The 26496-nt window shown below is 42.1% G+C and overlaps 1 protein-coding gene across 5 annotated transcripts in view; it reads right to left on the bottom strand.

The window, feature by feature from the left end:
• PBX1 (PBX homeobox 1) overlaps positions 1–25217 on the bottom strand; it is a 364215-nt gene extending 338998 nt beyond the window's left edge. For 4 of the 5 annotated variants that reach the window (XR_010321590.1, XM_064282887.1, XM_003415210.4 and 1 more), the window contains exons 1-2: positions 24560–25217; positions 21295–21368 (exon numbers count right to left, since the gene is read on the bottom strand). Coding sequence is in view for 4 of the 5 variants with exons in the window: in XM_064282887.1 (XP_064138957.1) it covers positions 21295–21368; positions 24560–24750 (265 nt within the window). In the remaining variant the exon portion in view is untranslated. The remainder of the gene's footprint in view (positions 1–21294; positions 21369–24559) is intronic. The other variant, XM_010594923.3, reaches the window with a different exon arrangement.
• Positions 25218–26496: the final 1279 nt, after the last annotated feature.

Below are 26496 nucleotides of genomic sequence, written 5' to 3'. Positions count from 1 at the left end.
TTCCATGAAGCTAAGGAGTGTATTTAAATAGAGGATACAAGTTACCAAAATTATACGCACACACTTTTCAAGAACACACCGCCGTAAAGCGAAAGACATCAGTATACCTTACCTGGAGATACGCGCAGTAGCTGTAGTTGTAGTGTCCTATGACTGGAAATATGAAACCAGGGAATGTCAAATAGACAGGAAGGGACACATGTAAGACACCCATACAAACACTGCTTATGCTGTTCAACCTCAAGGATGGGCTTGCTATTTCCTTGATATGCCTCATAGCACCTAGTCATGCGCTCCAGCCTTAAAACGCAAAGCTGTTGCTGAAACTGGACGTGAGATTATTCTGAGATCCACACTCAAGCTTCAGTCTCTGTACAAAACCCTGGTGCGCTGTTAGCGCTGTTCTCTGTGGGCAGGTAACTTCTGTTTTCTAGTTCCCCATGTGGATGACAGTCTCGACTTACCATCATCCAACTCTCAATCACATCTCTGTGTTCAGCTCTCCTGGGACCCCCGGCTCCGTATTCACTGCATGCCCCACCGGTTCTGTGTTCAGCAAGATTTCTAAATCCATGCCAGGTTCTAAATCAGCCCTCCACATGCCTGCCAATCTGTGACTTCTGGTTTCGATGTCGTCAGCTGCTGTGACAGTACAGGTTACAACAGAAATCTAAGAGTTGCGACGCGCTTGGTAATTTGCAAAGCATTTTACACCCGTATTTCACTGGAGATTCCCAATCACCCTGAAGGCGGACAGGGCCCCAATAATGAGTGTAATCAGTGAGGAAAATGGCCGGAGTGATGTGGTCCCTCATTACCTACCTAGTCAAAAGTGGTGGAACAAGCTAAACCTTGTTCCCCTGCATCATAATGTTGCCCCTAATGGGTGTCCTTCTGCCTTGGAGATGAATAGGAGGAAAACATGCATTTACTGAACACTTCCTGTGTGCCTAGTACCAGGATGGAGCCTTGTTCTTGCAAAAGGGATAAATTCCTCTAGGCCAACACTGAAATGTATGTACAGGTATGTTCTGCAGAAAACACCCCTTTGCTCTTCTTATTCCTATTTGTTTGAACACATCACCAATGTAAGCCCTAAACATAAGAGATGATATCCTTACACGTGGATGTTGGGTATATTTCTCTATTTGGTTTGATGTGTGCCTCTGCCAGTAGGACTATGAGAGTGATCACCTATATTTATGGATCTTTCAGCAAGCTAAAAAATGCCCTAATTTCAGAGGGCTTGAGCATAGCACATATCTTCTCTGTATGGTTCAGAGTTGTACTGCTGGGTTCCCAGGTTGCTATACTCTTTTACTTAGTACTCCGGGTAAAAGCCATTTGTTGAAATATTTGAGTGAATGAAGGAATGGAGAATGAATGTTAAAGAGTTGAGACTATAGATTGAAAATTTTTTCTTTATTAATCATGCAAAAGAAAGGGGTCTTTATTCAAGGAAGAATATACATGAGCATAGGATGTAAAAAAAAAAATGTTACAAGCCAAAATGCTAATAACTTCTCAACGAGACTCACACTGTTGTTAGCTTCTAGGACGCCCAATTTAGGAAGAGAGATTTAGCAACTGAGAAGAGCAGAAATAAAAAGTCTTGAAACAGATTGTGGGTTCAAGGCACCAGAGTGGTTCTACTGAGGAAGAAGGTAAAACAGTCACAGAAAGGAATCAATGGTCCCAGTGGTCTTCGAACCAGCTCAAAGTAACGCTCAGCCCTTCAGTGGTGGCAGAGACGTTTTTATTTAAATGTACTCGTCCGGAGAGTGACTGCCTACCTTCCTCAAAGCCAACAGAGATTCTTTATCTAAGATCCCCCCAGGAGAAGGCTAACTGGCAAAGCCACTAACAGCAGGACTCAACACTGAATGGAGCTGATGAGGACGGAAATTTGGAGGAAAAACTGAGCTTCTTGCTACTGCCCACTCAGAAACATCTGAACTGAACAGGGACTGGGGGAAGGGTGTCCCCAGGGAATGACCCTGAACAGTGACAGCCACGTTTGAGATATCACAGGCTCTGACTACGAATTTTCTCTGAGGGAGGAGGGGACTTAGGGGAAGTTAGGGACAATATTTCCTTTAGTCCTCCTCAGGGAGAGGCTGAAATTACAAAGGGTGTTGTGGGAAGCAGTTGGGAGGACTGTGGAGTCTGTGCTGAGAGCCTCCTACTTAATATCTCCCCTGCCTCAGGTTCTACAACTCTTCCACCATTAAAAAAGAAAAGAAGAATAAGTTTCCACTTTCCATTTTTCAGCTCTATTTTATTTTAATTGTTGTTCTGGTTGTTGTTGTTCTTGTTGGAGAAAGGTTCTTTCCCAACGTTTCCATTGATTTGATGGCAAGGAAGCTGGGTAAAAATGTCAGCACAAGCAGACAGAAGGTTAGTTTAACTTTTGGGAGAGGGAAAAGAGAAAAGAGGAAGCTATGCAGATGGGAAAAAACAGGCCAGTTTGTGGATGGGGATGAGAGAGGTGTTGGAAGCTCAGCCAGTGGTGAGTTAAGAAGCAGCTGGCCCTCCCACCTCTGCCTGTCCTCTGGAGGCTATGTCTAGCCGGCTTCCTAAATCTGATTATCGCTTGCCTTTACATGGTTCTCGTATGTCCTCTTTTGCATATGCCCCATTTCTGCTCCAGCATACCCCTCTCAGTCTTCATAACCACAAAGTCCAAGATCATAACTCAGAAAACTCGAATCAGAGCAGCTATTCAAGAACTTGCCCCGCTCAATAACAGGTTGATTCAAACCAGAACCCTCTCTCTCTCTGAGCACTGGGTATGGAGCACTAAACTGGACTGATCCAATAGATAGATTCAAGTGGTATTTCCATCCTGCCTTCTCATTCTTTGGCACACCACATAGGCCCATATATTAGATGCAGAAACTAATATCTAGTGGTAAAAAAGTAGACAGTAGTAATTTTGGAAATAATTTCTCAAGGTGTTCAGTCTGAAAATATAAATAAACCCAAAGTGGATTATCTGCGACTCCTTCTTCCTTCATTCATTCAACAAACATGTATTTAGTTTTATATAGCAAGCACTGTGCTAGTTACGGCACCCTGGTGGGTGGCACAGTGGTTAAGAGCTCGGCTGCTAACTAAAAGGCCAGCAGTTCAAATCCACCAGCTGCTCCTTGGAAACCCTATGGGTCCTATAGGGTCACTAGGAGTCAGAATCGATTGATGGCAGAGGGTTTGGTTTGGTTTGGTGCTAGGTATGCAAAAATGAATAAAGCACAGCCCTTCCCCTCTAAGAATTTACTATCTGGAAGGAGAAACTTACAATCTGAGAGAAAACAGAATTCTACTTTTTTTGAGAGCATACTTTTGAGTTAAGGACTATGCTATACTCCAGTTCACCTTCAAGGCCCAGATCAACACCCTCCCCAAAGCCCTTTCTTTTTTCTCCCAAGATGAGTAATTTAAGGCCAGGGCCCCATTGTGCACCTCTCCTTATGCCTAGCAAAGCATCTAGTAAATGCTTTTCAAATAGAAGGAAGAAGGGAAGGAAAGAAATGAGAGAAAAAGGAAAATAATAAAACAAAAAGCATCCCTGGTAGGTGCAGTAAGGAACAGCTAAAACTTAACAAAACTAGGCATGGCAATAATTTAATCCTTCCACTCTATTTTACAAGTATGTCTCAGGAAACATCTGTCCTGGTCTTGGGATCCATGTTTTCTCTGTAAGCCAAAGAGTCACAAGAATGGCAGTGGTGGCCACAGCTTGGCTGCCCAGAAAATGGGACCATGGCATTCCTCAGCTAAGACTGCCAGGTCAAGTCAGGAGGAGACCAACCAAAAGAGGGGACTCCACTCCTCCTCTTGCCCCAGGTACCTGGTGGTCAGGGAGGTTGGATTAGTTAGCCAAGGGCCCTCTTCCCTAAAAAACAAATGAAAATGAAAATAAAATCTGCAAGACAATCACCTCTCCCCTCTCTCAGGAAACACTCAGATGCCCTCATCATTTGTTTTCCCCTCCCTACTGGCTTAAAGAAAACTCTGTGGGGCACTTCTACTCTGTTCTATAGGGTGGGTCGCTATGAGTGGGAATCGATTCCAAGGCAACGGGTTTTGTTTTTTCTTTTTTTTTTTTTTTACTGATTTAAGACCCAGACTCCAAAAGGAGAAGCTACTAACTGCATTGCTATTGTATTTTAAGCAATCTTCCACCTCATCTCACAAAAGGCGGAATGTTCAGACATCTATTATACAGCACTTATCAAGCTAGAATCCAGTGTGTCTATAACTGCGCCACCAGGGCTCCAATTTATCTGTTAGGATGTATTTATTCCCAATAGACCATAAATTCTACAAGGACAGGAACCTTTGACTGAGTCCTCTGTTTATTTCTAGAGTCAAGAGTAGCAAGTACTCAATAAATGTTAATGAATAAATTAATTTTCTCCCTTTGTTGATAAGCAATAAAACAGTGCTTCAATTCAAAAAGTATTAACTGAGTATCTATTGTGTGCTGGGAATATGAACTCTGACCCCTATTTTCATGAAATTCATAGTCTAATGGGGGAATTGGATCTGTAAACAAATAATTTTAATAAAATCTGATTGAGTGCTATGAAGAGGTTATATTTTAAGGGGTAAGGTAAAATATGAAATGCAATATTTTGTTTATTATGGTATTGAGGATAATGTCCACCATACCACTTAGTATCTTATTATGAATTATAGGAGAAATTTCGCACACAGCCCAGAACCAGAAAAAAATAACTAACTTGTTTACAATTAAAACATGCTTTGAAATTTGAAACTGATCCTCTTTCCTTCTTTGCTTTTGCTAATAGGAAGCACAGTCAGATCTGTAGCCAATCTATAGAGGTCGAAACTGAACAAGTTCCTAGAACAGTTTGATCCAAAGAGACAGGTAGCTAGCTACTTTCTATCCAGCAAAAGGGTTGGGAAGACTATTTCTACATACTAACAATCATCTGCTTTTTATTTTATTTATTTTTTGCTCTATCTGAATTTTCTCTCCTGATTTTCCCATTTATGTAGTGCACCTCTCTGTACCCCTTGTACAAAGTAAGATGAGCATTACATTAATACAGAAGATGAATAATGGGTTCTGTTGGTAAACAGGAGAGAATTTCATCCCTGAGTATATAATCATCCCCAAGAAATGGAAAATTCAGAAAATTCATATAGCCATAAGTAAGATGACAGAAGAAAACATAAACATGGAAGTGGGGGGAACTGAAAATAGCTGACGAGCTAGGGTAGCGTGAATAAGGGTGAATTTCTTCTCTTTTGTAAAATCTTCTTTGTTAAAATCTTCCTGGTAATATACTGTTTTCTGAGCCATTAATTTTAAACATAGAACTTGAATTCTGATTTTCCTCTTCCAACACCGGGGGTGATGTGAAGGTAACATGCCCTGCAAGCGTGACCATCACAACCGCATCACCTCCGGCCAGGTACTTTACACCTGGCCACTCTCTGGGCTACTGTTCCTGGGGGTAGAGGGTGGGGGCTGATGTTCCCTCCTCGAAAGAGAACACTCATCAAAAAGAGGAGCTGGATGAAGTATCCTTCTGACAAGAGTCACTCTGTAACTGGAGAGATGAGACCTTTAGGTCTTATTAAGAGAAGTTTCCACCTACACTATTCAGTATCATCTGAAGTGAGCGCACAGGGCCTCAAGTGTGGCTGCATGTGTAGGCATGACAGAATGGAGGCAGGACAAGAAAGGGTGCTACTCCCTGCTTCAAGTTCCTCTCAAATCCCAGCTTCTGAAAAGGAGCCAAGAAGGTAACAGAAGAGGGGTGGTCAGCTTTAGACCCACCACCTGTGAAAATAAGTTACACTTACTGCCTAAAAGAAATCAAGTGGATTTTAAAAGAAAATACAGACCTAATGAAAATCAGGAAATAGGTCCAAGGGGAATTCTAGATGTATCCGCTTTTACTTATGTTTTATAACCAACCACAGCCAGGGGATAATTAAGTTTCTATACCTGAGAAAGAGGACCAGAGAAGGGTGGAGCCAACCCAATTGTTATGTGGACAATTGAGTAGGATTCCACAGGATTTTCTGGGAAGAATCACAATTTGAAGGGCTGTCACTCAGTGGGAGTGAATATATTCATAGAAAGATCTACACTAAGTAAACTTTCCTGAGTAAAATCTGTCTCAACTCAAGCTATCATCAACTCTGACTTTAGGAAAGTTAACTAAACTCTCTCTGCTTCAGTTTCCTCATCTTAAAAATTTCAGTAATAGTAGTACCTCTGAATATAGTAAGTTTACCAATGGACAGAAGAATTCCATGCTTTACAGGGAAGAAAGCAACATTGCTGCTGCTGACATTTTCTGCTCAGCTTCATTCTAGGATGACCAACAGCCACTCTTCTCCCAGCCTGGAGCACTCTTCCTTCAATCACTTGGGCAGGGTAAATTCCAGTATAAAGTAACAGCTTAACCATACACACTGCCTGTTCCCCTTCTTAGGCTGACAGCCAGGACAGACAGACTGGACATCTGTGTGTTCCAAGAGCTGGAGAAGCCTCCAGGGCTGGCCTGTCCCAGTAACAGGCTGAACAAGCTCCTAGACTAGTTTGATCCAAAAAGATCCTCACCAGCTGAAGGGCTGCGAAGGCCACGATGAGAAAGCCATCACCAGGCATATCGTAAGCCTTACGGTGACAAGTGACCTAATGGCACAAGGCCTCAAAGAGCACCAAGCTAACCCAGTGTCTTCTATCAGCAGGGAAGGGAATCAAGGAAGAAGAAAGGGAAGGGTATGAATGTGAAAGATGAAGCTAACTAAAAGAAATTTAATTTATTTAGAGAATGACAGATAATGTACAAATTGCCTACATGCATTTATTGAATACATAATAAATGTGTGTATGAATATATACACATATATGCATATATATACATATGTACATAATATGTACACCATGATAAGAATTAATTCCAGCTTCTAGAAAGCATGGTTGTTTGTCTCCCTGCTAGCAAGAACCCTGGAGCACAGAGGTAAATTTCACACTTGCTCTCAAGCAGTCCTCCTGCGCAGACCATGTAGCTTAAGCTGCCCAGGTGAGCAAATGTCACGGAATGCCTATTCACTGGGTGGTAAATTCCAGACCGCCCGGGAAATGCCAAGTGGTCTCAGGTCACAAGTTTGGCAAATAGCAATTGGGGGAGGGGGTTTCAGGAAGAGAGGTCCCAGTAGAGGGAAGGAAGGGAACAAAAGAGAGTTAAAGGGGGAAGGCAGGAAGGAAATGAAAGGGGTTGCAGTGTTTTGGGGAAGGCAAAAAGGCCAAACATGCAAGGACTCAAATGGCATATTGCTCAGGCCGCCTAAACAAAAAGCCAGAACACTTTGGATCAAAGAAAGCAAGCTTCACCCAGGTTGGCAATGAACTTTGAATAGTGTAAATGGAAGCTTCTCTTGACAAGACTACACTCTGCATCCCAACCTGGAGGAACACTGTCATGAGCACAAGGCTTTGGGAGTGAGTCAGCTGCCCGTGTTACAATCATCACAGCCACGATTCAGGTCTCTTGTTGGGCCATAAGCTCTGGGAGGGTAAAGGCTAGACTCACACACCTGTGTATCCTTCAGTCTATTTCCTAATGCCTCATACATACATAGGAGTCGCAAAATATTTGCTAAAGCAATGAACCGTCAAAAATAGAATATATACTCCACACAGTCCCATCATGCTTAGCAGAAGGTCTAAAACCAAAATGTCTAACTGGTGTTGAAAAAAATAAGCCCAACAAGGAGAGAAATTCATTTTTAACTTTGTGCTATTCAACCTGTGGGGCCTATGAGGTTTTCCCAACATCTCCAGAACAGATGGTGTTCAAAAATATTTGGAGAAACTTCCTTAAAAACAATTAAGCTTCCATAACCTCCACTTACAAAGGGCAACCTTCAGAAGGTGACATTATAAGTGAGGAGAAGCTATATTCCAATGGGTCTTGACAAGACAACCACCCTTTGCACACGGATGCCCAAATAGAAGCCACTGGGCATATGCTTCCCTCTTCACCACCTGTGTGAGCCTCTAGGAAGTTAATCCACAACTGTGGTTACCAAGACATCCCAGCCTGAAACATCTAAAGGGAGGAACCAGCACAGTAAATGAGCAGGAAGGTGGGGGTGTCAGAATCAGGAGCAGAGAGAACCAATCATTTTCTTTCTATATTATCACCACTGCTGGTACTAGTATTGTTACTCTTATATTTTTGCTGCAACATCTGTAGCAGTCAGAAGTAACAAGTGAGATCTCAAGCTACATAATAACCCTTCCATCCTGTCCCTCACAGTCACGGGGGTAAAAAAAAAAAAAAAAAAAAAAACTCACGGTGAAATTAATAATGAGCCTGAGTCTTCACCAGGGGGATTCGAGACCGGACTGGTGGAAATTTAGAGAGGGAATTAATTCACAGATTTTCGAAGTAATGAGGGAATTCAACCTTCCTGACGCAAAGTTCTCCCACATGCATTCAACGGAAAGTTTCTGGAGGGTCTACTGGGGAGCCTGGTGGCTGCCCTGTGAGGCTGTAACAGACCAATAATAGGAAAGCACAAGAATGCATTTAAGAATTATATTCACACATCAAGAACATCTTTCCTGGTATAACTTCTAAGAAGAAAAATAAAGTAATAAGACTAAGGCACGAACAAGATGACAGACAGCTCTTCCTGCCTGGGCTCCAACAGGCTCCGTGGGGGAGGGGGGATAACTACACTTGTATGGGTGGGAGGGGGCAAACTACCAAGATCAAGTCTGCATTTTCCCAGGACTCTTGCAAAAATAAGGCAACTTGCGGCCCCTTTCGATCTACCTTGGACGAACCCGCCGTATAAGAAACTAGGTATGTTTGAAGGCCCCAAACCTTCTCCAAGTGTTAAAGAAATCAGACCAAGCTTAAGGAAGACAAATGTTAGTGCTGTTTAAAGTACATCAAGGTTCTTTGGGTTAAAAATCTCCAGGGGAAGCGACGTGTTCACCATAAGAGCTCGGAGATAGAGAGCACGGGAGGGTTTCTCCATAACTTCGGATTCTATTATTCGATTCATTTCAATACCGTAAAGCAACAACTGAAATATATACTGGATGGAGATTAAACACAGGGGAACTAAGAAAAAAAAAGGAGCTTCAAATTAACATGCGTGCGTGTGAACGAACACACACACACACACACACACACACGTGCTCACTCACTGTCTTCTGAATTTCACTTCTGAACGCAAAACCACCACCCCCGATGTCTGCACAGCAATGGCAGTTTACAGCCCCACTGAACAGACCCTGCGCAGGGAACCGCGCCGGGGCCCTGCTTTCTGGGGGTAAAGCGCCCGCAGCCCCCTGCCTCATAGGCTGGATTGCAGATTGCGCAAGCCCATACCGATAGCTTTTTAATAAAGGAATCCTGGCTCTGGAGAGTGTGTTTTTTCCCCGGGGGCAGGAGGGGTCCTCTCTTTACCATCCTTCAGGAGAAAGCACAGGGCCAGCCCTGGCAGGGGCGGTACTGTAGGAATGAGAGCGCCTCGGTCAGGACGCCCAGGCAAGGAAGGAAAAGAGAAGGGAGATGATGAAAAGAACGAAGCCCACTCCGGCTACACTGGGCTCGTCGGTACGTGCGCGGCCTGGACCCGGGATTCGAGGCCGGAGCCCGCGCGGGCCAGGCCACCGCTCCCAGCCGCATCCGCCCAGTACGAGGCACGGGCGCGGGGCGCGGGGCGCGGGGCCCCGGGTCCGGGCTGCGGGTGTTCAAAGGAGTCCCGGGTGTGAAGCTGCGGCCTGGGCGGCGGCCGGGCGCGCGGAGTGTCTTCCACGCCTCGGGAACCAGCCCTGCGACGAAGCCGACAGATGTGCAGGGAGGTTCGCAGCCTCCCCTGCCTCTGAAATGCTGACTGTGCGGGGTCCAGCGGCAGGGCCCAGGCGCCAGTCTACCAAGGCCCAGCTCACAGCGCTATTATCCTGTCTAAAAGGGGCCTCTCTTCCTAGCACAAGGCCAAGCGGCTCTCTACCCTGCTCCACTGTTCCTTACCCTTTTTTTTTTTTTTAAGTTCCAAAAGTTTTATTTTGTGATGCACCGTCTTAAGCTCCTTCCAGACGACTCAGATTTCACTTTTCCACCTGATCTGAGCTAACAGGCTCTCTCATCTCTCTCTCTCTCTTTTTTTTTTCCTTTCCCCCTTAACTGGCCTCAGGACGAAGCAGCCCTTATTTACTCCTGACACGACGTGCTTCTCCGGCCTTTCTACTCAGCGCTGCAGGCAGCGTCACCACCCACCGCACCCACCCCGGCATTTCTCTACAAGGGGTTAGGCACCCTAGTATGGGAGGCCACACAAAGGAAAGCTGTGCTTGTGTACCCCAAGCTTTGCTTTTTAAATGTTTATTAACGTAAGCAGGGTGCACAGGCCCTACAGCCTTTGCAAGCTAATTCTGTTTTGGAAGGAATTAACGTCTACACCCTCCTATCCACAGCGTGCCTTTGAGAATGAATGGAGGCTGGGCTCATCATTAGGGTCTCTGAGAGGCTCTCTTTGTTAGGGACAAAAGATAAATGCAAAGTTTCAGTGCTATTAACAATGGTAATTATAAGGAAGAGTCTCTTACAGTGACAACACGAGGTCTCAAATCACCTAAAGCCCACAGAAAAACAACGGAGGGCTCTCCCTCTCTGACCCGCACAAGCCATTAGGTAAATTTATTCCTTCCACGTACCGGTAGATTCAACCCTAACTCAAAGCAAGACAAAGAACTTTCCTCTCACACCTACTGGCAGTACTTTCTTAAAGAAACTCAAACTTCTTTCTAAAACATCTTCACTTTTGGTGTCCATAAGACCCACTGACAGGTAGATAGGAAACAGGCATTGTTCAGTATTTCAGCCAAGGCAAACGGTGAACAGGTACTCTCTACAATTCCAAAATGAAATCCAAATTCAAGTTTCCTAACTTCTTCGCCATACCCTATGAACTCAGCAAGGTGTACTGCACTTCCAATCCTGCTACCACAACCTCTGTATTTTCCAAAAGCGATTTCCATTCTAAAGTCTAACAGCCACAAATACTATTTGCATTCAGCTGTGGAGTCAACACCGTGGATTAAACCAGGGCTGAACTCCAACCCTAACTCACTTTCTAATGTGATGCTAAACACTTCGATTAAAAAAATTTTTTTTTCACTACTTTTTTTCCCCTCCCACTTTGCCTTCTCCAATTCAACTCGATTGATGGAGACAGCTTCAGTACCACCACGACCAGTTTTACACGACCGTCTAGAAGATGTAAGAATTCACAGGATACCTTAGAACTGCCGTAACAATGGCAAAGAATTTTCTTTTATAAATGCTCCACCTGCCTTCCCTCCTAGGAGCCATGCTGTTGGCAGGAATCATCTTGGGATGCATGATCCATGGAATCTGGGGTCAGATGAGTGGCTCTCTGGAGTCACTCATTCCATGGATTTGGAAACCTGAGACCAAAAGGTCAAAATGGTGGTCTCGAAATAACACACTAATATGGAGGAAAACTCAGCCTTGGACCTCAGGACTCTTGCCTCCAGGTCCAGCAAACTGTTATTATACCTGTACTTGCTCTATTTATTGTATTCTTACCAGTAGAAAACAAGGTAGCTGCTTCCACTCACTCATTCTATTCTAGGCAACATTACAGATTCTGTTAAGGATAAAGAAACAAAGTACAAAATGAAGACTTAGGAAAAGAAAGAAATAAAACAAGACAGGGAAGGAGGTGGCAGGGAACTGTCTATCCCAGCTCCCAGCAGTGTGACCTCAGAAGGGTGCAGTGGGACGTTCCTGCCAGAAGGGGATGCCTCGTGTACGCTGCTGAGTCAATTCCAACTCATAGGGACCCTGTAAGGACAGAATAAAACTGCCCCAAAGGGTTTCCTATGCTGAAATCTTCAAGGGAGCGTATCACCAGGTCTTTTCTCCCATGTGGCAGCCAATGGATTTGAACTCCAAACCTTTCACTAAGCACCCAAGTGCTTAACCATTGCACCACAAGGGCTCCTTAAGAAGTGCCTTAAACCCAAACCCACTGCCATCGAGTCGATTCCGACTCATAGCGACCCTATAGGACAGGACAGAACTGCCCCACAGAGTTTCCAAGGAGCACCTGGTGGATTCGAACTGCCAGCCCTTTGGTTAGCAGCCGTAGCACTTAACCACTATGCCACCAGGGTTTCCAAGAAGTGCCTTACCTACTGCTGTTGAGTTGATCCCAACCCAGAGCGACCCTATAGAACAGAGTAGAACCGCCCCATAGAGTTTCCAAGGAGCACCTGGCGGATTCAAACTGCTGACCTCTTGGTTAGCAGCCATAGCACTTAACCACTACGCCACCAGGGTTTTCAAGAAGTGCCTTAGAGATGCTTTATTTGGAATATGCCTATCCATCAGGAACCAATTCCAACTGCTACAGAACTACCAGATCAAGTTTAAGCACGGAAACTAAAAACTATGCCAAAAAGAGGGACAAAGATTTATGCCTGAATAGCCATTCTATGGCTGTGCTGTCCAATATGGTAGGCACTAGCCACGTTAGCCACATGTGGTAAGAGCACTTGAAGTGTGGCTAGTCCAAACTGAGATGTACTTAAGTGTAATAAAACACACAATGGATTTCAAAAACTTGGTACAAAAACAGGAGTGCAAAATATCTCAATAAAGTTTTATGCTGATGACATGAGGAAATGATATTTCAGATGTATTGGGTTAAATAAAATATACTCTTAAAATTAATTTCACCTGTTTCTTTTTACTCTTCTTAAGTGTGGCTACTAGAAAATTGTAAACTTTACATTTAAAATTACATATGTGTTCCCTGAATAGCACTGTTCTATTTTATAGGATTCTCTCCTAGTTCTAGGGGGATGCAGGAGGGTTGGGGATGCCTGTAGCTAGGCTTTGCCCAAGACATTTTCTTTGTTTCACACAGAAAACCACTTAGCATAAAAGTAGCGTCAGGCAGCACTTAGATGAGCCGCTAAAATTCCTGGGTAGAGCTAGTAGAAAACCCAACCTGAACAGAGCTGAATTGTTAAGAGGGGTGGACGACACTCTGTCTGCCATGTGGTCTCAGAAAAATAATAGTGGATGTCATTTATTGAGCATACTTAACTGAACTATGTGCCTTGAATTACTGTCTTTTAATCCTTCAAGGATCCCTACATAAAAAACCAAAACCAAACCCATTGCCATAGAGCCAATTTTGACTCATAGATGAATCCTACATAGTAGGTATTATTACAATGGCCTAAGATGAGGGAACTGAAGCTCTATTCAATTAAATAACTTATTTAGGTCACATGACCAGCTAGAATTTGAACCCACGTTGGCTTGACTCAAAGTCCATGCTTTCTCTATCAAATTCGATTGCTGTTCTGAAAAATTTCTACTCTTTTTCCCAAATTTCTTCCTGTCCAGGAAACGGACACCTGAAATTCCAACATTAAAGATTCATTCCTTTGACTTAATTTTTTCTCTCTAATATGAAAATAGCTCTAAGAGAAATTACACACAAATCCTGAGCATGCATACTTCTTAAAATAAGTATTGATCAAATAAAGCAAAAATACACAGCAGAACCCTAAACATGGAGACCGGAGGTCACTGATTAGAGAAAGAGGTTGAAAAAATGGGACGCTGGGAGTGTTGAAGACAAAACTTAGTGTCAATATGGCTTAAGAATACACCTACCGTAGCCACTGTGAAAACAGTTTGGCAGTTTCTCAAATGTGAAATATAGAGTTGTATTACCCAGAAATTCCACTCCTAGGTACGTTAAAAAAAAAAAAAAAAAAAATTTTTTTTTTTTACCCAAGAGAAATGAAAACATGTTCACACAAAACTGGTATGGGAATGTTCATAGCAGTGTTATTCATAATAACCATAAAGTGGAAACAACCTAAATGTCCATCAACTATGAATGGATAAACAAAATATGGTATATCCATACAATGGAACATTACTCAGCCATAAACAGGAATGAAGTTCTGACACATGCTACAGCATGAATGAACCTTGAACACATCAAGCTAAACTAAAGAAGCCAAACACAAAACACCACATATTGTATGATTCCCTTATGTGAAATGTCCAGAATAGGCAAATCCATAGAAACAGGAAGTAGATTAGTGGTTACCAGGGTGAGGGTGAAGGCAGAAAAGGGGATTAAGCAGCAATGGATATTGGGTTTCTTTTTGGGATAATGAAAATGTTCTAAAATTGGGGTGATAGTTGTACAACTTTGTGAATATAGTAAAAACCACTAAACTGTATAATACTTCAAACACATGAGCTTTACAGTATATGAAATATATCTCCATAAAGCTGAAAAAGAAAGAATAAACCTACTATGGATGCTGTCCTTATGACAAAGATATTATTTCTCCTAAATAAGGAACACATTAGGAAGATGGGAAGAGGTCAGGTTGCCCTAAACTCACTCGATGTTATTCTTCCTGCTTTGAGAAGTTGCAGGTTGAAAGGATGGGTCTATGTGTTTTCAGAGAGAACATATTTTTAACCAGGATTACATAAATGTCTCCAGTTCTCCAGCTGCTGATGCTAAGCAAACACCATTACTATTATACACACTTGTAGCTTTTCAAGTTGGTGTTGTCCGGTTTGTGGATAATTACAAAGCTGTGTCTCTGCTCTTACCATTCTTTTTTGCTTTCTTCCAACCTAGCTCCAGCCTTCTGGCCAGGACACAGCTGATTCTCATGTTAAGAGCATGGCAAGAGAAACAAAAGAAAGCAAACCTTACATTCAGCAATTTTTGTCTCTTTTCGGCACAGAATCACAGAATTTTGGAATTGGCTCTGTCTTTAGGGACCATCTGGTGCACGCCTCTCTTTTTCATATAAAAAAAATAAAAAACAGGGCCAGAAATAATAAAAGCTAACAGTATTGTCTGTTTACTCTACGCCAGGCACTGTTGTTTACATGCATTACCTCATTTAATCCTTATAGCAACCCTCTCAGAAAGTTATCATTTATTAGCTCCATTACATTGATGAGGAAAATGAGGCACAGAGAGGTTTAGTAACTCAAACAAGGTCACACAACTGAACAAGCAGCAGATCTGGGATACAAACCCACGTGGCCTGGCTTCAGGGACCATGTCCTTAATCACTACTATCATAAAAAAAATCATAGTTGCTCCTAAAATTAAGTAATTTGCCTGTGGTCTTATTTCTACTTAGTGGTAGGTCCAGGACTAGCACAGGGTTTGAGATGCCCTTCCCAGTAGCCACTCAACAGCAAAGTTTCAGTGGAAGATGTGGTTGTAACAATAACCTGCACCATAAAGGATGCATTTTTCCACCCATTGCAATCTTGATTTCCACTCATAATTGAGAGATTGAAAGAGAGCTGTCAGAGGTAGGACCTTCCGGCAAGTCACTACTGACCTTATTCTGCCATAATAGAAGATAGGTTTTATAATCTTATGACAGTCTCTACCTACACTTTTTTTTTTTTTCTTCTGGAAATCGCTCTACCAAGCACTGAGAGGTGACATCTCTGAGATGCAGATGGAGCAAAGATGTAACCAGAACATTCTCCTCATGTGAGAAAACTGACTACCCTGGGACTTAATTGTTACTGTTAGTTGCCATCTGGAAGCCCTGGTGGTGTAGCAGTTAAGTATGATGGCTGCTAACCAGAAGGCTGGCAGTTCGAATCCACCAGGCATTCCCTGGCAACTCTATGGGGCAGTTCTACTCTGCCCTGTAGGGTAGCTACGAGTCAGAATTGACTTGGCGGCAGCAAGGTTTTGGTTAGTTGACATCTAGTGGATCCCAGCTCATAGTGACCCCATATGGTGTTGCCACTTAACTATAAACCAGTGGAAATATGCTTCTCTGGCCTGAAAGAGTTAACACAATGACAACCTGTGAAATGGAAAAGAATACGAATCCTAAGATAATGGATTATAGAAAATAAAGCACCTTTGATTTATCTAGCACAGACACAAAACACCATATACCGTATGGTTCCCTCAAAGGAAGCTCAAAGCACTTCGCAAACAACACATTAAACCTCCACTTCATTTTATTTACCAGCTTCTGCATTCCTTAAACCTCACCACACCACCTCAGTGAGGGGTAGGGGTGGAGCCATAATTACTATATTCCTCTAACCTAGAATGAAATGGCAACTCAATTGGCCAAGGTGTTTCTCAGGGTCATAGGAAACAGAATTAAGAGAGGCCCTGGAAGCAGGGTCTAGGCCACTGTCTCTATCATGCGGATACTTTCGGGTGAAAAAATTTTTTAAAGGAAAAGCAACAAAAGCACATTTAGATTCACTTTACCAAGTTCAAAACAGAAAAGTGTCCCTCTAAAGAGGTTTGAAACCAAAACTAAGGACACGCTTTCCCAAAGGCTTGCATGTAAACTATGTCTCAAGAGAAGCCAGGGTTATGCTTTGAATTAAAACTAAAAATGCTTTCAAATATGAAAATGTTCAATATCAAGGTTTTGATTTGCTTGCTGGGGATACCTTCGTAATTTTGCTAATACCAACAAAAAGTGGATGGATGTCAGCAGAGAGCACGTGGCAGGCCTGGGCATCAGCAGCAAATTGAACACACAGCAGGCACTGCCCCCTCTCAGGCCCGAGTGCAGCCAGTGCCCAACTTGGAACCCACACTCACGCTCTCAGCCCCAAGGCCCCACAGCTCCTGACTGCGAGCTTCTCTCTGCATCTTTCCTTTCACAAATCTTTTCCCAGTTTCCTCAGTTTCACCCAAATCTCTCTCCTTTCCAATCCTCACAGACACGACTCCCCCACCCTACCCCCTCGTTACTAGGACAAACTGTAGCAAATTTCCAGAAATCAAGTTCTGGTAGCTGTGTCTCAAACCGCTCTTTGCACCCCCCTTCCCACATCTCAAATGGCAGAATTTTTCTAAAACCACCTCTAAAAACGGAATACACAAAAGGGAGAGTGTATCACTCACAGAGTCATACTATTGCAAATCTATAGCGGATGTCCAGATTACAATAAATAACACACAGCTAATCACATTACTGCTGCCTTCACACACACTGTGGTGCCTGAAGTGCTCAGGTAAAACACTGGCTTGTAACTTCCCTTCATCTGCCCTCTCTTTTCTCTCTCTCACTAGCCAGCCCCTTCCACCAAAGTAAAATAAAATAAGACCAAAGACTTGAATTCTCTCATCAGCAAAAAAAAGTTTTTGCATGTGCCTGCTATAAGTGAGCTTCTGTGAAAAGGCACTCCTGCCACTTCAGCCCTAAAAGGAGTCTGATCAGAGCGACTCCACATTGTCTAGGGTAATTTCACTCCCGTTTTGTGCTCCAGGCCCAATACCCTCCGAATTAGTTCTCTGCAATACACAGACCTCCTTCCACAGCGCCCTCCCACCACCTGCATACACACACACACACTCACACAAATTACTCTCTAAAGCTTTAAAGGGGGAAGAGACGAGTAGAAGCCCCATAATATAATTGCTATATTAAAAAGAAGTGGCAGGCAAGAATAATAAGTGAGGGTGTCAAAAGTGAAATACAGTAGTAGACTAAAAAAAAAAAACTACGGTTCTGAGAAAAGGGGGTGTTAATTGAACACAGAGAGAAAAGGAAAGAGAGAGAACAAAAAAAGGGTGTTAAGGAAGCAAAAATAATTTTTTAACCTCCTCCAATGATTTGATTTAACTTCAGTGCAGATAATGCACTGAGGAAAACTGGCTGAAAAGTGCCATATACAGCTATTAGGTTCTAAAATTAAAAGCTATTCACAATTACAGCTATTCATTGCTATCTATGAATATTCTCCTTAGTAAATGGCGCCTAAGTTTTTTCTGTATTTTCCTAATTTTTAAATCTGCATGATTTTGACACAGAAGTAAAAAAAAATTTTTTTAAACATATTCAAGGTGTTTTTAAGAAATGCAATTATGTTTGACTTTTTTCCTCCTATTATTCCATCCCACCAACCCCACATACACATATAAAACGCAGCCTATTGCTAATATGTCAGCAGACAAGGAATGTTTCTTAAAAAACAAAGGAAAATATGATAGTAAATGATCTAAAACCCTATATTCAGTCTCTATGTTCCCAAAATGAGCAAGCTGATAAAAGCCACATCTGAAATACACATTGCTGTAGGTTTTGACAGGGTTTTTCTTGCTGCTGTTTGAGATTTGCCGCTTGAGTATTTTTCTGGCATCCTTTTTTTTTTTAAACATGTATTTAAAAAGCAAGAAGGTATCAGAATAAAAACTACCCACATCCTGAAGCAAGAAAGACACATGGGTTCTTTTTTTTTTTTTTTTTCCCATATCCCCACAGTAATTTCTGTCTTAAATACCCATCAATCAACTGTAATTTAGATGGTGCGCCTACTTTGTGTGTTCTGCGCGCATATGTTTCTTTAAAGGTCCAAAAGGTTGGTAAAACAATATTAGCTGGTGTTCTCCCTGCTTCTAAATCTTCCAACAAAAATCTTTAACCAAAAAGAAAAGAAAAAGAACAAAACAGCAAAAGCAGCACAGGAATGCAATTATCACGTTCCTCTCGGGGTGCTCCTTCCTTATCATGACCTAGGTGAGCAAAAGTGTGAGCTTTGGGTTAGAAAACAAACAAGAAACCAAGGCCGCCTTAAATCAAGCAACCTCGACAGTGTTTGAGATAGCTCAGCAACACTGCTCAGATGAGGGCTTGAAAGTACCAACAGGAAAAGTTCCAAAACAATGAAGGAATCTAGGTGAACTGATCATTCAAGCAATCTTTTCTCTAGCTCTGTATTTAAAAAAAAAAAAAAACTCCAGCAACTTTTACAGACACTGTGTTTCTTCACACAACAACTGCTGGCAGATATGCTGGCAAGGCAGAATGAGGGTTCCCCAGATCCTGAGTAACAAAGTAATCACGCTTTAGAATCAAAGGGTTCTTTTCCACACACCACAGTTGACTGCGCCTTTAACCCAGAGCTCTCAACATTCCATGAGAGGTTTCTTCCTTCCCCTCAATCCCTCCAACACACAAGCTGAAGAATAAGAGAGAGCTAGGCTTCTTTTTTTTTTCCCAACTTTCACCCAGGAGTGCCCTCAATCCAAAACAGTGTGTGTGTATGTGTGTGTATTTTCCCCTGAACACAGGAGCAATGATTCTTACCATTTTCAATTTACATTATTTGACACTTTTTGAAAAATATATTATTCTAGAGACAGCACACAATACCTTAATTTAGATTTAAAAAAAAAAAGCAAAAACAGACTCTTCCAAACATGAACTGTTGTGACAGAAATTTAAAAAATAAAATACATAGCCCAACCCTAAAATGCACCTTTTGCATGTTAGTCTGACCAAGTACTACCACTTCCTATCACTATGCTTCAGCCAATATGAATACAGAGCAAACTCTTAACCCACACCTGAACCGGATCTCCATTCACACCGATGCACTTTGATCTACTACCTCAGTAGGTTTTAATTAGCAGCCTGGAATTAAACACCTTAGCCACAATGTACATTTAAGTGGCCCGACAGGCTTCCTTTCAATAAAAATTTGATAAAGCGTCTTCAAAAATAGACTCTCTTTAGCCAGGGTGATCATATATGCCTTCATATTTTGATTCTACAGTTTATGAATCAGGGTCAGCAAAAGCTGACACTCGCTCGGAAACAAATTTCAAGAAATATTCAAAGCAAATAAACATCAGAGATCCAAAAAGAAAAAGAGGAGGAGGAAAAAAGAAGACAAGAGGAAAAAAAATATTTACATACTTCGGTCTCCTGCTCTGGGCTATTTGGAAGAAAAAAAAAAAACTAAGAAGTGTGACAAACTGAAAAAGCTCTTTTGATATTTGTATACACGATCCATAAATCTCTTAAAAGGTGCCTCCTTGCTCAAATAATGCAATTAAGAGCTCTGAAATAAGGTTAGGCTTTGGCAATGCAACCTGGAGGTCTCAGAGGTCCGCACATCACTGCTCAGGTGCTTTGTCTCAGAGATTTAGGCACAACACAAACAACATTCCACAAAAAGAGCCACTTACTAATTTTACCTGCATTTGGAGACCCAAGTAATTACATATTCAATCAACGGTCACATCTTCAAACTATTTATTTTTTAAAGGAGACCCACAGCCAGCTCTCAAAAAAGAAAGCCACCCTGTATGCCCTCTCCTCCCCCCCCCTTTTTTATGTGTAACTATCAATGTATATCAACCGGGCACGCAATCATATTTATTGTCACTTTCATTCATGTCATGCCCTTGCTTATATGGTTTAGATATGAATTATTGACTGTTACACTCCTTGTTGTAAAAAATAAATAAATAAATGGGATGGCAGGTACTTCGCGTGGCTCTGAAGCGAGCGAGTCAGAGCACAGCAGAAGCTCCTGCTTTATATAACCACCTCTTGTCCCTCATCTTTAGGCCCGGGTTTCAGATCGCCTTCTCCACTCTTTCTTCTTACACGGGAGAGATTTATCCAGTTTGGAAAATTAAGGATGAAAATAAACCAACAAGAGGATATTGCTAAAAGTCCTTCCCAGAGCATCTGTTGTTTAAGAACACCTCTGATTGATGACTGCTATTTTTTAATTGTTGCTTTAAAATTTAAATGCCCTCCTGGGATGTGTTATAAGTGTGTTAGTCCACAATATGAGGTCTAGAACACAGAAAAACAACCGAATGAGTGATCTCGTGGTATTATACACTGAGAAATCCAACCATTCTGCCTGCTATAAAATCACAGGGCACTCAAGTACCGATACCCTAACGCTGTAGAGCACTTTCCACAAAGGTAGTTGACAACACTCTCTGCTTTAGAACCTCAAGTTGGCTGCTTTGTGCAATTACCGGAAAAAAAAATGAAAGGAAACTTCGAACAGTTCGGCCTCCCCATGCCCAACTCCAAAAAATATACCGTTTTAAACATGGGGCATAATATATTCCTTCAGGATATGACTTTTACTTTCACATTTTTCCCCAAAGGCACACCATTTTATAAACGTCCCTTCAGAACTCATATTTTAGTCCCAATTTCAAGCAGGCCAGCAATAGTTAAGGAAAATAAACCAGTAATGCTTGATAACTGTCAAAGACTCGTGGTGCTTTCTTTTAAAGGAAGCAGCACCAGGCATCCTACTGGAATGTATGGCCAATCTTCAGAGTACCTTTATTCTGAAATTTTAATATTTAAACAATGAGTTAGCAGTTGCTGGTGAAGTGATCCAATCGGCCAAAGGAAATGCTTAAATGTTGGAATCTCATTCCTACCTGTTTTTTCTTTGATTTCACACAACACATTAAACAAGGCAGGCTTCATTCTGTGGCAGTTTAAAGCATGTTTTCTGCAAGAAAGAAACAACATGATAGCTGAGGTGGGCTTTCAAGATCAAGCTGCTGATAATGCACAGGGAAAGAAAAATTTGAACATTTAGCCAAAATTATATCTCAAGCATAACTCTGTGGCATGCTTCAATTGTTTTTACGACTTAATATACAGAGTCCCGCCATAGAAAAATAATGTTAATTAGCAGGGAGAGAATAGGGATTTAACTACAGAACAGAACTAACTTAAAGTATGCTCATTTAGGCTGAGGGTTTTTTTTTTTTTAAGTAGTTTAATCAAAGTGGAATTCATAAACCAATAATCCTATCCAGGGCAATGAATACGGCAAAGCCAAGTGCATTGGTTTAACAGTTTTGTATAATCTATGCAAACCACCACAGCCTAGGAGCTGTCTGCCTCTTGGTCTGTGTGTGTGTGTTTTCCAATTTAATTCATCCATGTGTTCGAATTCATTCCACAGAGGCCCCTGTATTCTCATAAACACAAGATGCTTGAAAGGTCTTCTGCATAGAACTGTCAATTTATAAAATTTTCAGTCCCCAAGTTAAAGAGTATGGAAATGCATTGCCAGGGGGCAAACATACCCATATGGGGAATAAATTCATTTCTCTATGTTCACATTCTGCCTCTTGTGCACACACCGCTTATTTGCAGGTGTTGAAATTCAATTATTTACAATTAGAAACTTGCACTCATTGGGGAAAAAATAAATACAATTCTGCCTTTTAGATTAGTGATTTACCTGGTTCTTGTGTGTGGGTTTGCATTCAGAATGCATTTGAGGAACAAAACAATACCTTTGCCTTTATTTTACTACACAGAATCATTTCGCAGAAGAAGATCGTTTTGGAAACAAAATACTGATGATATCAGCCATTAGTTAAGGCAATTCTATTCACTAAAATTAATGTGCGGAGATAAATAGAAAACCCTGGCATTTTAAACACATGCAATTCTTTTTTAATTCCTTTGAAAGTTAAAAAATAGACACCTATGCTCATGAAGAACAGAAACCAGAAGCAGGCAAAGGAGTAACAAGCTCAAAATTCAAGACACTGTAGAAATGAACATATACATTGTATCTAAAATATTAATGGTTTCCGTAGTAAATTCAGAAGATGTGACTGGGAAAAGTAGAAAAGGACACAGTATTGGCTAAGTAGTTACATCATTGTTTAAGCCAAAAGAAAGCTGGGTGGTCATTTGGTCAGTTCTCAATGTGGGGCGACAGAAAGAGGGGAAAAGACTTCTTGAATGTACTAAGGACCTCTTTTTGGATCTTCAAAAATAGTTTTTATTAACTGTATTCTTATACACAGTCCCAAGTGCAAACAAAAATTTCCGTATGGCTTTATAGAAATATTACATTTCCACAGCACACAAACAGGGTTAGAGAGGAAAAAGGGAAAATTTTCTCATCCCAAAATTGTGTTCCATCTCTTTCAGCACCGAGGCCATGAAAAGGGGGAATCCACCAAGCCAGAGTTGGCCTCGATTTCACAAAAAGGAGTGGGACTAAACATCAGAAAAGTGGTGGCTATCCATTCCCCCTGGCCCTTTGCCACTCCACAAACTTATTATTAAACCAGTTTACTGGTGTGTCTGAGTGTATTTTTCTAGAACAATGTAATGGAGAAATCTGTTCCAATTCAAAAGAGAATTGGCAGTGGGAAATCTTCTACTTAGCATACCTATTAGCTTTTCCTCAAACAATAAAAATCAAAAAGAACACCTATTACATTTTGAAAACTTTTCCCCATTTTTTAAAAAATTTAGAACAGGTCAAATCTTTGAACATTTCCAAGTTTTCAAGTACCCGTAAACCTCAGTACTTTTGAGTTTACATGTTGCATGTGCTTGCCGCTAAAATAAGACTAATTCATAGCATCCAGGCTTTTAGCTGCTCCTTCTCATTTTCTCAATTCAAATTCCTCTTTCCCTTAGACACAAATACATATAATGATATCTTCTCCACATAAATAAGTCATTTGAGGTATAGGAATTGTGTATATACGTTTGAAAGATTTAAAAGGAACATTTCTGAGATTTAACAAAGCAGATAATTATGGAGACATATATGATCATTAGATTTTTAAAATTCTTTCTTTCCAGACCAGCCTTCAGCAGGCTGTTATTAGGTTGCTATTTAGCCTCTGTGTTATTTTCAAAGGGAATTTACTGTAAAGTCCTAGAATAGAGAACTGCAGATCAGGCGGTTAGATTAAGTTGAGAAGCTACACAGCGTCTTTATTATCCTTCTTTAATGAAGGTCTTCAGGGCCTATAGCACTGAAATACATAAAATTCACACATGCTTTCATTTCTATGTAGTTGCCGTCTAAGTGGTCCTGAAGGAAGCATTGGGTAAGGAGCATGCTTGATTTTTGTCCCCCACCCCTTTTTAAAGGACCATACCTAAACTGTCTGTCACCGAAGGTTAGTAAACCAACTCAAATTAAGAGATAATAAAGTTTAACTAAACATCCGAGTCTTCTGAAACTAACAAATATGTCGAAAAGCAAAATTATCTTTTCTTTCTTTCTTTCTAAGTGAATGCAAAATACCCTCTGGATAGCTGACAACTACTGACAAAGAAATGCCCTGTTGTGTTGTGTTTTGCTTTCGAGGGGGGAGACAGAAGGGAAAAAGAATAAAAATTAATTTTGGAGTGATAAGTCAAGAAAGAAAATCAAAAGTCGCTGAATTAAGGCAGGGAGTCAACTAAATCTGCAAATAAAGTGTTCTTGGGACATTTTATTGTGTAAGGGGACTGAGTCCCTCAGCAAGAACGCACGGAACGCGGTTCAAAACTTGACAATTCTGCTCTCTCTGATACTTTTTTAAGGCAGTAAAAAAAGTGCCGAGGGCCGCTTTCGGATCAGCTGGCAACATTTTCGTCGTTGCTGAGTGTTAGTGTGGATATATATGAGTATGTCTATATTCACTCTCTCTCACACTCACACACACGAGATATATATATGTGCACAGCCACATCACGGCATGGGCGATTACACTTTCGATAACAACGCTCCTTTAAATTTTACTCCTCCGCCATGTAGTTGCTCGCCAAAATGGGAAAACAAATAACATTTTAAAAGAAAGCGCTGTGGTGACTCGGTTCCCATTGTTTCCCCCTGCGAGACGGAGAAAAACAAACCCCAAGAAAGGAAAAGAAAAGCCTCCATCTCACCTGGCCTGCGCCTCATCCAAACTCTGGTCTGTGATGGTCATAATTTGCTGTAAAATGTCTCCAATGTCCTGCTTCCTCCCGCCCTCCCCCTCGGTCCCTCCGGCCCCATCCTGCAAGTGCTGGGACAGGCCGGGGTGTCCGGCCATCCCGACCCCAGCATGGGAATGCATCAGCCTGGGCTGCTCGTCCATCTCCAAAGGCAACGGCAGCCCCCGGCTCTTCCTCTTCTGCTCCTCGGCTCGGCTCCTGGGAAGCACCAAGGCTTTTTATCCTTCAAGCTGTCTTCAAATCCTTTTCAGGATAAACAGGGAAGGGGGAAAAAAGAAGACCAAAAGAAAAGAAAAAAAAAATCCCTTTGCCTCTTTAGAGGATGGTGGGAGGATGGGGAGTGGGGAGGGGGAGGGGGGCGTGAAGGGGTTGCGGGGTGAGGGTGGGGATAAGGGCTGGTGGGGAAGGGTGTTGACTCCAAAAAGCAAGAAAAATAAACCACCTTCCCACTTGGCGAAAAGAAATCAGAGCTGGCTTTTGGTTTTTCAGTCCGGTCTCCTTTGCAAGGCAGAAATGGGCTCCCGTCGCTTAAATCTGTGGCTTAATCCTTTTGCAAATATGCATTGATCGGGAGAAAGGAGAGCAAGGCAGGGGGATTGCAATGCAAACTTTCCCCCCCACCCCCCGCTGCCCCCCACCCCCACTCCGGGCCAGAGTGATCTCAAAGGGGGTGGGCTGTTGCCAAAGCCAGATCTCCCCCAGCCGCGGCGGCAGGCAAAGCACAGGCTCTCTTCTCCTCCGTGTCTCTGCAAACTCCAGCAGTCCCGTCAGCCTCCTGCTTTTGTTTAGCTCAGGCTCAGGACTCCAGAAACATATACAGAAAAACCACAGCCTGAGAGGAGGAGGAGGAGGAGGAGGAGGAGGACGAGAAGGAGGAGAAGGGAGGGGGCAGAGAAAAGGGGGAGGGGGCGGGGAAGCCAGGGGGCGGGGGAGAGAAGGAGGGAGGTGGGCGCCCGGGGCCCCGCCCCCTGCTCTGATTGGTCATCAGAGAAAAGACGGGCCCCTCCTCCCCCTACTTTCCTCGCCGCACCTCCTCTCCAGCCTCCTTCAGCTCCTCCTCGCCCGGCGCCCTGTCAATCAGAGTTCAGAGGTGGGCCGGGAAGGAGGCTGAGCTAATACCAAGTCTCCAGTCCTTAAAGGTGCCATGGTGCCATCGTTCCAGCTCCATTTGTCAGTTCCCACTCTTCTCTCCTGCCTCTCTCCGTTTCTGTCCTTGAGGAGAACGTGCCTCCGCTTAAGTGCAGATGTATAAATAACATGAACACGGAAGAACACAGTCCGATCAGGGGTTGTCCGCGTTTTTCTTTGGCTGTAACATGGCCATTTAAAACTCGAGTCTTTCAAATTCTTAGAACTCAGGGAAATTGTTGAAAGCAAAAGTTTGTCAGCACGAAGTAGTTATGAAAACGAATGGAACTGATAATATAATTAATAGTGATTTCTAACGAACAGCAGATATAATAGATTAAAAAACAACTGTCGCAGTGAAGTTAAAAGGAATACTGAACTGTGACATTTTCGTTGCATGAAAACTAATTATGGACTATGGAACTAAATAATGCTGAAGAAAAGGAGATTAAGAAATAAGTTCAGAAATGAAACTAATTCAACATTTCTCTCCCGCCTGGGGGAAATTAGTTATTTGGCTTAAATACTTCATAAGGAAATGCATTATCACAGTCTGGTTTTAGTTTTTAATATAGTTTAATAAGCATTATTAACTGAGAGAAGAAGGGAACTGACATTTATTGAATGCCTACTATGCACCGAGTAATTTACATGCATTATCTTATTTAATCCCCAACACATTTTTTCTGTGACTTATGGCTTAGTATTTCCATTCTACATAGAGGAAACCCAGAAAGGTCGAATAAAATAACTTGTCCAAG

The sequence above is a fragment of the Loxodonta africana genome, chromosome 3 (assembly GCF_030014295.1).
Source record: "Loxodonta africana isolate mLoxAfr1 chromosome 3, mLoxAfr1.hap2, whole genome shotgun sequence".
Classification (NCBI taxonomy): domain Eukaryota; kingdom Metazoa; phylum Chordata; class Mammalia; order Proboscidea; family Elephantidae; genus Loxodonta; species Loxodonta africana.
The sequence above is the reverse complement of the archived record's forward strand: the minus strand, read 5'-3'. Positions and strand labels throughout refer to the sequence as shown.